At 38.6% G+C, this 13,578-nt stretch overlaps 1 protein-coding gene across 1 annotated transcript; it reads right to left on the reverse strand.

The window, feature by feature from the left end:
• Window positions 1–8,664: 8,664 nt before the first annotated feature.
• Window positions 8,665–11,799, reverse strand: LOC129277785 (E3 ubiquitin-protein ligase TRIM71-like). Its single transcript, XM_054913990.2, has 2 exons — window positions 11,509–11,799; window positions 8,665–9,882 (listed from the first exon to the last, which is right to left on the reverse strand). Exon 2 carries the CDS (start codon window positions 9,872–9,874, stop codon window positions 8,741–8,743), a length of 1,134 nt encoding a protein of 377 aa, XP_054769965.2. The 5' UTR covers window positions 9,875–9,882; window positions 11,509–11,799; the 3' UTR covers window positions 8,665–8,740.
• Between the last annotated feature and the right edge of the window lie 1,779 nt (window positions 11,800–13,578).

The following is a 13,578-nucleotide window of genomic DNA, read 5'->3' on the forward strand; positions in this document are numbered from 1 at the left end:
AGATATAAATAGGAACTTCGCTTATGCATAGCGTAATATAAACGAGCATGTTACAAGTATCTTCATTACATAGATTAACCAGAGAAACACTTCATCATTTTGAAGTGCTGATAGAACATGTCGCTTTTTCAGTTTTAATTTATTCGAAAGAGTGGACAACGTTCTTATCAAGAACAGGAAATAGAATCGTGTACATTGGCCTACATCGAACACGGATATTCTTAAAGGGAATGTCGACGTACACTTGTATCAAAGTTGGTTTCGATCAGTGAAAATTAATGGGTTTACGAATAAGCGTTTCGGTTTTTACCAACTTCTTGTCATAGATATGACATCCTATTGCATGTCAAGTGTGTATATAATCAAATCACAAATGAACGGATTAGGAAAACCAAACATACATTTATATGAAGCTAACAGAATACGATAAGAAAACGCAGAACAATGATAATTTATGTCAACAGTACTAGTACATGTTATAGGCCGTTCCTTGTTTGCAATAGACGGGTTTCAAAATACGTTTTTAAAGTATGTACAGCAAGAGATCTTACAGTTTTGGTTTGGTATAAAGAAAATATTCCTCGGCAAAAGGGTTCGGTAATTTTGTGACTACGTGCATCATGGACTGTTTTAACTCTGTTTTATACCTAAGATATCACAAATCGCCTTTTCGTGCTTTTCCCTCATATTGAGCTTCTCTTTTTAGTTTGGTGTTTGCTTTTAAATGATATAAAGTAATGTTCAATATTTACTCATGAAACGCATGACACCAATAGGTTATATAGAGGACTAAACTTTGCACATTATTATTATATTGCCTGGTAAAGAACTCTTGTTTTCAGGTCTTTCGCAGAAATGCCCGAGCCTTGTATAAAGAAGATTAAAAATACGTTTATATATGTCGGGGGGTGGGTTGAGTTAGCCAATTAAGACCGTAACGGAGCAAACTGCATATTTCTGTCTATTGAGCTTAACACAACCATTCTCTATTACAGTTTACTCATCTGATACTGCAATTAAAAGAGTAATTTAAGTCTACAAACAATATGTGTATGTCCAGTAAGCAAAGAAGTCATAGATCTAACTTCTTAGTTCAGAACCATAATCAGAAATCATCACATCATATAATATAACGAGGTCAGCTAGAAGCATACCTTACCATGGGCGCCGCCATCTTGAAATACAATGTTTACTATAGAACGCCCTCTATGTTATCTTTTAAATAATCTACTAAAACTTTCTCTTCAATTCAACAAGTAATCCTAAATTTCTGACCTTTCAAATATCAAGTATTACTTATATTCATTATTCCCAACAATGTTTAGCACAAAAAGTAAACCAGTAAATATCCTCATAATTTGTAAGTTACAACTCGTCTTTGAACCTGACCGAGATACACTTGCTCGCTTAAGTCAATGAAAGTAAAAGTGACTAAATTCAATCTTAAAACAAGTCATTCTTTTCTCAAAATTTGTCCATGATAGTATAGAAACGATTAGTTATTAAATTAATTACATTTTACTGTAATTCTATGCAAAAATAAGATAAAACGACACTTACATCAGCCCTTTCCCAGGCCTGCTTCGATTGCGGTCCGACCTGCACCAGAACCAGGACGTGCAATACTCTACCTAACGTAAAATGCCAACAAGCAGTGGAGTCGCAGAACCACCCAAAAAAATATCATTCCGCTAAGGATTTGTTAAACTTTGAAACAGCCAATATGAAAAGATATAAGTATATATATTGTTTTCACTCAATATTACGAGAAAACAAATCCTTAAAATCCTTTAAAATACATAACAAGGATTAGAAAATAATTAGAATTATATTTTTCGAGCGTACATACATCGATCATCCTAACCCTATCTAGTGATCCGGCCGATCAAGAGAATTCCAAACACCTGTACAAAAATAATATGCAAATTAGGCACATTCTTCTCAAGTGACCTAAATGAAAATTCCACTTTCCGACAGTTTCCCCGCTTGAAAATCAATCGACCCGAATGATTTGCTTCAAACAAATGATATAACAATATATACAATAAATTACACTATTTTCTGTACATGGTCCAATTTGTTTCTTCTATATACACACTCTCTGTTACAATTCTTGTCAGTGTAAACAATACATTTTGTGTAGACAGCTTGGATACAGTAAAACTGAATGAACTATATTACTCACTCAAAAAAAGGAATGTTCTGAAAGCAATCGAAACGTTCAGACTTTTTTTTTTTCTTAAAAAAAATCTAATTCAATATCCTTTTCTTCAAATTTCTTCCCCGCTTGAGTCGTTGTATTATCTCCAAAAGAAATTTTGTGAATTCAGAATAGTTACTCTTTCCACAAGAAAAAAATGATGTTGAGAATAAATGCAAATTTAATCCTACAAGTCTCAACTCTGTCACCAACAACTCTTTCTTTTTGCTTGAGTAACACAGCAAATATCAACTTCTGGGAAAAAAAAACAATTTCATCTTGTCTCAAGGATAAATATATATAACAAAAATTGCCACTGAATCAACTGGAAAATCCAATTGAAATCGACGGAGGGAGTATACAATCAAAATCGAGGAACTACTTCATCACTCAACTGGGCAATCCAGTTAAAGCCGACGTAGGAAGTCTACCTGGATTTCTATGAACTCCTCTAGTACTCCGCGTTGATCTACGAAGTGGTGTTGGTTCGACATCAACTCTTGGTGCATTAAAGTCCTCATCATACGTAATAACATATGGATATTCATCATCTTCTGAATCTGAGATATATCGAATAACATCCACTTCTTCATTCTCATCGATACTTGAATATTCAATTCCTTGTTGATCTTCGGGAAGGACATCATCTAGATCATCAGCTTCATCTCGTGGATCTAGAATGAGGTGTCTCCTATTTACCCACTTGCTTTCACCACCCGTTGCAGGTCGTATCTCATAGACATCATCTTCTGCATTCTTACTTTCTATCACATAGGCTGTATGATAGAATTTATCAGCTAACTTGTGTCTTTTGGTGAAAGCTTGTCTTCTTAGTAACACTCTATTTCCAACACTAAGCATATCCTCTGGGACATAGTCTTTGTGCCGCTCTTCTTCCTTTCTGGCAGCTGCTTGGAGTCTGGATGTGACTACATCACATGCTCGCTTCATCAACTTTGCTTGCTTCTCTGTGTACTCTTCATTCCAATCTTGTTCTACATTGCTTAGCAGATGATCAACTGGGATTAGAGGTTCTCGGCCAAACATTAACAAGTATGGCGTTACTCTAGTCACACGATGTGGGGTGGAATTATACACATGTAGTATATGTTGGATTAACTCAGGCCATCGCCTCCTTTCCTTCGGGTCGACCGAACGCAACAAGGCACACAACGTCTTATTGAAGCGCTCACACTGTCCGTTTCCGGAAGGATGGTAGGGTGTAGTATGTGATTTTTTTATGCCATACAATTTGCATAATTCCTGTATCAACAAACTCTCGAACGAACGTCCTTGGTCTGAATGGATTCGGGTAGGAATTCCATAATGCGCGAACCAGTGATTTCGTAGTGTGCTTGCGACAGTCTCCGCTGTCTGATTCTTACATGGGACAGCTTGGGCAAATTTACTAAAGACATCGGTCATAACTAGTACGTCTTCGAATCCATATCTGCCTTTGTCTAACTTCAGGAAGTCAATCGATAGGATTTCTTGGGGACGGAAAGCAAGAAGATGTCTCAGAGGCGGGCGAACACTTGGGGTAGGGGCTTTTGAAGTTGCACATCTCCAGCACTTCTTGACATACTTCTTCACATCATTGTGTAAGCCTGGCCAAAAACATCTCTTGCGGAGAAGCTCTACAGTTCTATGGATACCTTGATGTGCCCACTTGTCATGTGTTGCTTCTAACAACATAGATTGCAGACATTTAGGCACTAGCAGTTGTCTAAACTTGCCTACAATAGAGTCATCTACTACTCGATACAGAGCTCCGTTATGTTCAGTCAACTTCGACCATTCCTTGACAAAGCCTCTCAAACCTGGAAGATTCTTATCATATTCTTGACCTGGCTTCCAATTGGAACTCCACATGTTCCACACCTCCTTCAGTACCTCATCACTCTTCTGCATGGTACTTAGATCTTCATGAGAATATGATGGTAGGACAGTCGACATTGGGTTGGTTGTGGTTAACAAGTCACTAAGAGCTGGAGTCTTTGGGGCATTTACTTCGACATCTGCTCTCACCACTAAGCAAGAAGCAACCTCTTGAAGTCCAGCCTTCAGCTCTTCAGTCGAAACATTCGCTGGGCATCTACTTAGTGCATCTGCGCATTGATTGGTTCTCCCTGGCTTGTATTTCACCTCTATATCATACATTGCCAGCTGGGCAACCCATCGCATTTCAGTCGCATTTAACTTTGCAGTTTTCAAATGGGCAAGTGGGTTGTGATCAGTCCAGATCACTGTGTGCGAGCCTTGAATGTAGGGACCAAACTTATCCGTTACTGCCCACTTGAGCGCAAGCAACTCTAACTTGAAACTGGACAGGTCAGGATACTTCTTTTCCGATCCTCTAAGTCCTCTGCTTGCATAGGCTACTGGATGAACTTTCCCGTCATTCTCTTGAAGAAGGCAAGCTCCAAGACCTCTAGTACTTGCATCAACCTCCATGATGAAATTCCTGTCAAATCTAGGGTGAGCTAGAACTGGCGCTGTGGTTAGTGTTCTCTTCAGTTCTTGGAAGGCCGTTTCCTCCTCATCGTCCCACTTGAACGTAGCTTGTTCCCTCTTCTTCCCTTTCTGGCTTGAACCTGTGAGTGCATGTAAGGGGGCTGCTATCTTTGAGAAGTTAGGGATGAAGCGTCTATAGTAAGATGCCAATCCTAAGAATGACCTCAACTCCTTAGCATTCTTGGGAACAGGCCATGTCGCCACTCTCTCTACTTTATCTTGGTCTACAGCTATACCATCATTAGATACAATGTGACCCAGGTATCGAACTTCTCTCTGAAACAGATCACATTTCTTTCCCTTGACCTTGAGTCCATGTTCATGCAACCTTGAAAGAACTGTATCTAGACGACGTAGGTGCTCTTCAAATGTCTCTGAGAATATCAAGATGTCATCCAAATAGAGTAGTATCTGAGACAAATTCAAATCACCTAATATGCACTCCATCACTCGTTGGAATGTAGATGGGCTATTGGTAAGACCTTGGGGCATCTTCATAAACTCATACAGACCCCATGGGACTCGAAAGGCGGTCTTATCAATTGAGTCCTTATCCATCACGACTTGGAAGTAACCATGTGCTAAATCCAAAGTTGAGAAATACTTAGACCCAGACAATGCTTCCAAAGTCTCTTCAATTCTTGGTAGCGGGAATGAATCTTTCACTGTACGGTCATTTAACTTGCGATAATCTATGCATAGCCTCAAACTACCATCCTTCTTTCTAACCAATACGATAGGGCTGGCAAAGCTACTCTTTGAAGGACGTATAATCTTCTGGTCTACCATCTCTTGTAGCATATCTTTCACTTCTTTTACTTGCAAAGGGTGAATTCTTCTGTATGGTAACCTAATATCTGGACCTTCAGTCAATCGGATCTCATGTGGAATGAGGTCACATACACCTACATCATATGATCCCTTAGAGAATACATTCTTGTGCTTATGCAGTAAGCTAGCTACAGCTGCCTCTTCAACTGGGTCTAGGCCTTTTATCTCTACGCCTGGAGGTAGGGTGTCTTCAATTACGGTATAAATTCGAACAGAACCAATGTGAACATCAGTTTCTTGCTCTTGGTTACGGGATTCTTTCTTCAACTTATCATACAGTGGCTTGTATTCTGCTATGTGTTGCAATATGTTGGAGCCAAGAAGGATTGGGTACCTCATATGTTCCACAGTAGGTGCTCGATCTGACACTACCAGAAAATTACCCATCAATTCTTCTCCTTTCACCTTGATTGGTAACGCAACATAACCAACAATAGGCAACTCTACCCCTCCAACTCCAATCACGTGCAGAAAGATTCCTTCGCTCTTCTGAAGCTCTCCAATACGACACTTCAGCTTGCTCTCATACAAGGACAAAGGTATGATAGATGCTTCGGCTCCTGTATCAACTACACAGCCAATCTCTACTCCTCCAATGAGAATGTTACAGCATGGACTTTTAGCAACAAATCTCTCAACAAGGTTTGATTTAGCTTTCTCTTTAGACTCTGCTGGTCCCACAGTCCCTAAATTGGCAGTTGGTACATAATGCGATGTAGGACTGGCACTAGTTTCAGACGTAGGATGATTGCTAACTGTACTCTTCTTCGGACACTCTCTACCCATGTGACCAGTCTGATGACAGTTAAAACAGACCACTTCTTCTGTACAGTCTTTCTTTGTGTGTCCTTCTCTAAGACAGTTGTAACACTTGAGTTTCTTCTTGATCTTCTTAGGAGTTTGAGTATACTGAGTAAGAGCCTGAACACTCTTGGCAATCTGAGCTACTTCTCTTCTTAGATCTGCCAATTCAGCTTTGACATCCGACTGTTCCTGTTCTTTCTCTTGCTTGGGAAAACTAGAACACATGTCAGCACGCTCAGCATACACTTCATGAACTCGTGGTGAACTTCTTGGTTCTTGACCAGAGAAAAATTCAAGCACTTCAGATCTCATCTCAAGAAAGTTCTTACTCTTTGAAGACATTTCAATTCGTCTTAACTCTCGTTGTACCCACTTCTCTTTAGCTCCACAAACAAAACGTTCTTTCAGCGAGCTATCTTTGAGCCTCTTCAAAGCATTCTTATCTTCTGTACTGGAAGCAGCTTTCTCCATGCGATCGTACAACCTCATCAAGGCCCGGCTGTAGTCGGCCAAACTCTCGCCCTCTTGTTGTCGTCTATTGTAGAAGGATTGACTTAGTGAAGGTACCGACTCTGACGCTGCAAAGAGTGACTGTAAAACGTTGATAATTTGATCACTATCCTTTCGCACATCCTCATCTCGACATAGAACCTCTTCTTTGGCAACTCCAGCCAAATGATCGACAAGCGACTGTGCTTTTGCCTCTCCAGACAACTGATAGTGAGTAGTATAACTGGAAAACTCTTCAAGCCACTCTTCCAGAGATAAGTCTCCAGCGACTTTAGGTGGACCCTTAAATTTAGACAATTTCACTGGTGGGGGAGCACGTTGAATATTCAAGCCTTGCAGTGCCTGGGTAAGGACTGACACCATTTCCTCTACAGACTGTGACATCGTTACAAGGGCTATATAATTCTACAAAGGGGAGAGAAGGTCTATGCACATGTATAAAGTGGTGTAAATCAATGAACAATCAAAAATTAACTCTACTCATAGTTATCTAAGATTACCTAAACCACCTTTAACTCATTACCAAATGTTCATGTGTTGACCATTCACTCTCCGAAGTAAGAACGTTAAAGTCTCTTGGATGTGTAGAACTTCACTGCCATCATCCTAGTTGGTCGCTGACCTCTGGACGATAGACCTCAATCGCTGACTTTGGGGTTGATCGCTGACATCGGAACACAGCCATAATCTGATGATCCCATCCTCGTCGCCATTTTGTCGGGGGGTGGGTTGAGTTAGCCAATTAAGACCGTAACGGAGCAAACTGCATATTTCTGTCTATTGAGCTTAACACAACCATTCTCTATTACAGTTTACTCATCTGATACTGCGATTAAAAGAGTAATTTAAGTCTACAAACAATATGTGTATGTTCAGTAAGCAAAGAAGTCATAGATCTAACTTCTTAGTTCAGAACCATAATCAGAAATCATCACATCATATAATATAACGAGGTCAGCTAGAAGCATACCTTACCATGGGCGCCGCCATCTTGAAATACAATGTTTACTATAGAACGCCCTCTATGTTATCTTTTAAATAATCTACTAAAACTTTCTCTTCAATTCAACAAGTAATCCTAAATTTCTGACCTTTCAAATATCAAGTATTACTTATATTCATTATTCCCAACAATGTTTAGCACAAAAAGTAAACCAGTAAATATCCTCATAATTTGTAAGTTACAACTCGTCTTTGAACCTGACCGAGATACACTTGCTCGCTTAAGTCAATGAAAGTAAAAGTGACTAAATTCAATCTTAAAACAAGTCATTCTTTTCTCAAAATTTGTCCATGATAGTATAGAAACGATTAGTTATTAAATTAATTACATTTTACTGTAATTCTATGCAAAAATAAGATAAAACGACACTTACATCAGCCCTTTCCCAGGCCTGCTTCGATTGCGGTCCGACCTGCACCAGAACCAGGACGTGCAATACTCTACCTAACGTAAAATGCCAACAAGCAGTGGAGTCGCAGAACCACCCAAAAAAATATCATTCCGCTAAGGATTTGTTAAACTTTGAAACAGCCAATATGAAAAGATATAAGTATATATATTGTTTTCACTCAATATTACGAGAAAACAAATCCTTAAAATCCTTTAAAATACATAACAAGGATTAGAAAATAATTAGAATTATATTTTTCGAGCGTACATACATCGATCATCCTAACCCTATCTAGTGATCCGGCCGATCAAGAGAATTCCAAACACCTGTACAAAAATAATATGCAAATTAGGCACATTCTTCTCAAGTGACCTAAATGAAAATTCCACTTTCCGACATATAAAACATATTCCCGCAGTGTAGTCTTCTTTGAAAACGATTTATATCAAAGTCATATCCTTTAATTGTTTATAATTATGACAAATATCTACTCTACGGATTCGGGTTGCAAATTGAGAGACGCAATGTTATAGTTTTCTTCTCTGAAGAGTTCAAGGTGGCTGTAGTCATAGTCGTAATCGTCCATTCGTGTTTCAGGGTCGTCAACATCACCGTCGTCAATATCGGCTTGGCAATCGCATGAACTCACTATGACGAAGCCTTCATCCATTTCGTCATCGCAATCACCGCCATGTTCCTTTAGAGCTTGGTCTCCTTCGTCTCTGGGTGAGTCTACAAGAACTGAATGTTGTCTTAGGGCTGATTGTTTTTTATTGTAAAGTTTATAGAGTTGAAGCCGATGCCATTCCCCATCCACTACGACAAGGCGATTGTTTCCGTAGTCGCAGCAAAGACCTCGCACATAGTTGAACTGCATCAATCCTCCAAGGCTGGAGACCACTCTATGAGTGTGATCAAAGACCACGACCTTTTCTCTGCTGAGTAATCGAAAAGAACCCTTCGCCCTCGCAGTCACAAATATATTATCATACTGATCGATGGTCACCCCGCGGCAGGACCAAGACCTGTTCTCAGAACGTATCGCCAGTTTCTTAACGAACTTGCCGTCCTTTGCAAAGATCTTCAACCCTGCCAGGTTGTCCGTCACAAAGATATGCCCTTCGGAGTTGAAGTCCAGGAACCAGGGCGATTGGAGATGGTCCGAACCAAAAGAACGACAGTATCTACCATCCGCATCATAAACCCTGATACAGCGATTCTGAGAGTCAGCGACGTAAGCATTACCTGATGATGCATCAACCGCTATTCCAGCCGGGCATCCATTCTGAGGCAGCTCCGCCTCGCTCCAGACCTTGCAAGAGTTGTCAGTGTACCTCAGAATACTCCGGTTTGCTGCGTCGGTGATGAGGAAATCTTGCTTGGAATCCGACAAAGCAACGATCCCGTAAGGCCTCATATTCGATGACAATCTCTCTTGCTTCTTTTCGCAGAGGACCTCTAAAGAATTGTCTGCTGGATTCACTGCTATGACCCGGTTGTGAAATGTATCGGTGACGATGTATTGGCCTTGGTGAAAGATCACATCATGTGGGCGATTGAGACCAGGTTTTAGACACTTCTGGAAACGTCCTTCGATTGTCGGAGATGGAGCAGACGCCATATTGAGTTCTTGAGATAAAAGAGAAGATGAAGAAAGATTCCAGTGAAATTAATTTCTCTTCCCTTCTTTAACATCGGATGACAAACATAAATTCCTTACATTATAGGACTCAGACGATATAGCCTATCGTCACAGTTTCCAACCGAGGTGACTCGTTTGAATATAGTCTCAGGATAACGTGGTTATTGTTGTGCCTTGCATCTTATGGTCGTACACAAAACAAAGGGAAATAAAATTGTGGTAGCCTAAATATGCCTTAAGCTCCCTGAGAACCCACAAAAAATCATATTATGTTTTAAGAAAAAAACATGTGATCTTTCTAAAAACAGGTGGGAAGTTAACGTCAAGTTTATTTAAAAAACAAAACAAAAAATATACAGAAACATATGAACAGGAATTTCATGGCCCAGGGAAGCGGGGGTGCTGCCTGTTTACCATAGGCACCCCCTCCCCCTTGAAATGTGGTTGGTATGCAATGCACAATTGTAACCAAAATCAGCTTCATTTAGTAGCGAAACTCTTTTTTTTGCTTGTCAATCACCTTCATTTAGCGAAAACTGTTTTATATATATTTTTTTTTTGCTTTTCAAATTTAAACCAGCACCCCCTGTTGAAAAAAATCGTTCCCAGGGCCCTGGGGAAGGTTTGTTCAATATCCACCAAAGGACAATAAAATAATCATGTTTACATTTTTCATTCTGAGGGCTGCTGCCCATGGTTTTGATAATGATTTTCATTTTTCATATTTCAATAGTTAATGATGAATAGGTTTATGTTCTAGAAGAGTGCTTGAATGCTGTACTCTGTACTCTGTTTATACTAGAGTGCGTCCCAGAAATACGAAACCGAAAATTAATCTATCATAACGCAACGATGGTTATGATCAACAAATGACTCATGGTGCCTATTTGTAAAGTTTATGGCTTCCCCTCTCATTTAACTCACCCTCGGAAATGCTCCCACTGTAAAATAAATTGAGTAAAAAAATTACCCAAATTGGGTAAAACGGTAGCATGCGAGTATCTTGTTGGGTCAATGTTGGGGTACATGCCTGTTTTATGGGTAACTTTCAATGCTACATTAATTTTGATAGTTTACACAGTATTTGGTATAATTCTAGCTTACAAAAAAGCATTTATATATATTTTTTTCAATATAAGGTAAACTTTTTATAGTGTATGTTAGTAAAAAAAAATCAAAAGAAAATAATCTTCGTGAATTTACCCTTTAATAAATCACAATTAGAGTCAGTGAAAGGGTAGATAAAGAGAAGTCACGCTGACAAATGCTTTAACTGCATTTATAGTAACAAAATATCAAAATTGTTTTAATATGGTTGCTTATGCCTATATGAATGACTTACTGAGAGCAAATGCACCATAATATGAGTTAACCTGTTGGGTAATAGAACCGGATAGTCCTTGTACAACATATATATTGAAGTACTTACATACGAATGAAAATAAAGATTTTCTTTGTGCTATCTGCATTCTAATTTTCATCAGGAATACAGAGTAAGCAGAATTCATGAATCGTTTCAGGTTGATAGAATACAATATTCATGAAGCAATGTATTTCTGCCTGTAAAAGGCCTACAAACAATGGGAATAAATTAGTCTAGTAATGATACATACCTAACGGCTCCTTCGTGCACCAAGCTACAAAATCATTCAGTCTGATAAAAATTGTAAACGCGATTAGTGTACTAACATGGTACTGGACAGGTTAATTCCCCGTATCTGAGCAACAATTCCAGATTGCACGCTATCTGTTACATGCTTATGTCATCGGAACATAACAAATCTTTAGTTATAGTAGGAAACATAAATGGGAACGAGTCATCATGGTCATGATTAATCCTATATGCAGAGCACTGAGATCACTTGTTCAGTCCGTATGCATCGTATTCAAAATCGTGCATGTCTGACGCTCACAGTGAGGTTTGTAAGCACGCGCAGAGACCAACCTACACGCAAGTACCCTCAAACGAACACACATCACTACATATCTCTCTCATACACCCACACCCACTTACAGGCACGCACCTTCCCGCACACACCTTTCACTAAAAATTATGATTCCAGCCATACAATTTTACATTGTAGACATATTACAAAAGTAAAAAAGATATATATATAAATACAAAAAAAAAATAAAACATAAATGCAGTTAAATTTGCAGGGAAACAAGCCTTACATACTGGTAATACACCAAATGGTTTAAAATCAGTTTAATCAGCGTCTAAATTCAGGGTTTAATTGGTTCAAAGTACATCAGCTCAATCACCATAGCCATGCATTGATCAACGGTGATTGGAATTAAGGTCAACGATCTACCACTGGGTAAAGGATCCAGATTTCCTATTTAGTTTCTCTTCTATTAAAAAAAAAAAAAAATCAATTAGACGTACGTGATAATTCCTCTTTAAATCAACTAAAGACAAAGGCTGTTAAATGACCTTTGGACTTCATCGTCTAGTCTGTGAAGCCGTGGTTAATTTGCATAGAATCGAAATGGAACACGTACACAAGAAGCTGATTATTTTCAAACTGTTAAATACTAAACATCCAGAGGTATAAGGCATGGCCCTGGGAAGCAGGGGTGCTGAAGCACCCCCAAGAATTTCCTGGGGGTGCTGCGTGTATTATTCTCCATAGGCAGCACCCCTGCAAGTCTAGAATATGTGAGAAATTGATAAATCTAACGAAAATGGCCTTCATTTTATAGTGAAAACTTTTTTTTTTTTGCTTTCAAATTTACATCAGGGTCCTTGTATAAGGGATATCTTTTAAACAATGTGGGCTGGGTCAAAGTTATTCACAATGAGGATAGCTAATGGCAAAACTGAGTAAGATGTTGGACCATTTAAGATCAATGGTTTCATAACTTTTACGTCCAATGCTGTAATTTAGCGGCAAACGCAAGAATCTTGCATAAGCCATGTAGTGAACCGACTAAAATGTTTAAATTATTCTCTCGACGTCTCCATGGGAATTGAAAGGAGCATTTCTATATTAGCGTACATGTACACAATATACATTCTTAACATTGCGTTATTGCACGGTCGTGCAATATTAATATTATATTACGTTGATTTCCTTCCGTATACAATATCACATATGAAGTGGTAGGATCTATATATTTATTCATTCCTATCTCAATCTTCCTTTATCGTACTCGAAACTTCCTGTCAATCTCTCTTAAATTTATTTGCTGTTTTGAAACAAATTTTATTATCCAACGTTTACACATAAAGCGCTGTATTTCGATCACGTGTTTTCACCGAACACTCTAAAAGAAGAAGAGCTAAGAAGAGCTAATTTAGCTCTTAAAGTGTATTTTTTTAAATATTTTTTTCACCCTGTTCATGTCATCATTTTAACCTATGCCAATATATATATGTATTGCCATGATGGCACTCGGGGTCTGCCTCGTCAAGACCTTTCGGTATTTTGCAGTCTCCCAAATTTCATTTTATATTTATGTATGTTTAATTGTTTTGTTACTATGTATTTCTCTGATATTGTATCTTGTATTTTTATTGAATGGAATTTGAATAAATTGAATTGAATTGAATTGAATTTAATAAAGTGACTGCACTTCGGATTGCTGATTTTTCTCGTTCAAATTTGAACTAGACAAATCAGCACTCCGAAGTGCAGTCACTATACACGCTCTTTATATAAGAGCTTAATTAGCTCTTC

The sequence above is a fragment of the Lytechinus pictus genome, chromosome 1 (assembly GCF_037042905.1).
Source record: "Lytechinus pictus isolate F3 Inbred chromosome 1, Lp3.0, whole genome shotgun sequence".
In the NCBI taxonomy this organism is placed as follows: domain Eukaryota; kingdom Metazoa; phylum Echinodermata; class Echinoidea; order Temnopleuroida; family Toxopneustidae; genus Lytechinus; species Lytechinus pictus.

What these genes read in the sequence shown, in the direction of transcription:
- LOC129277785 (XM_054913990.2), bottom strand. Translation starts at nt 9,874, where the DNA reads ATGGCGTCTGCTCCATCTCCGACAATCGAAGGACGTTTCCAGAAGTGT.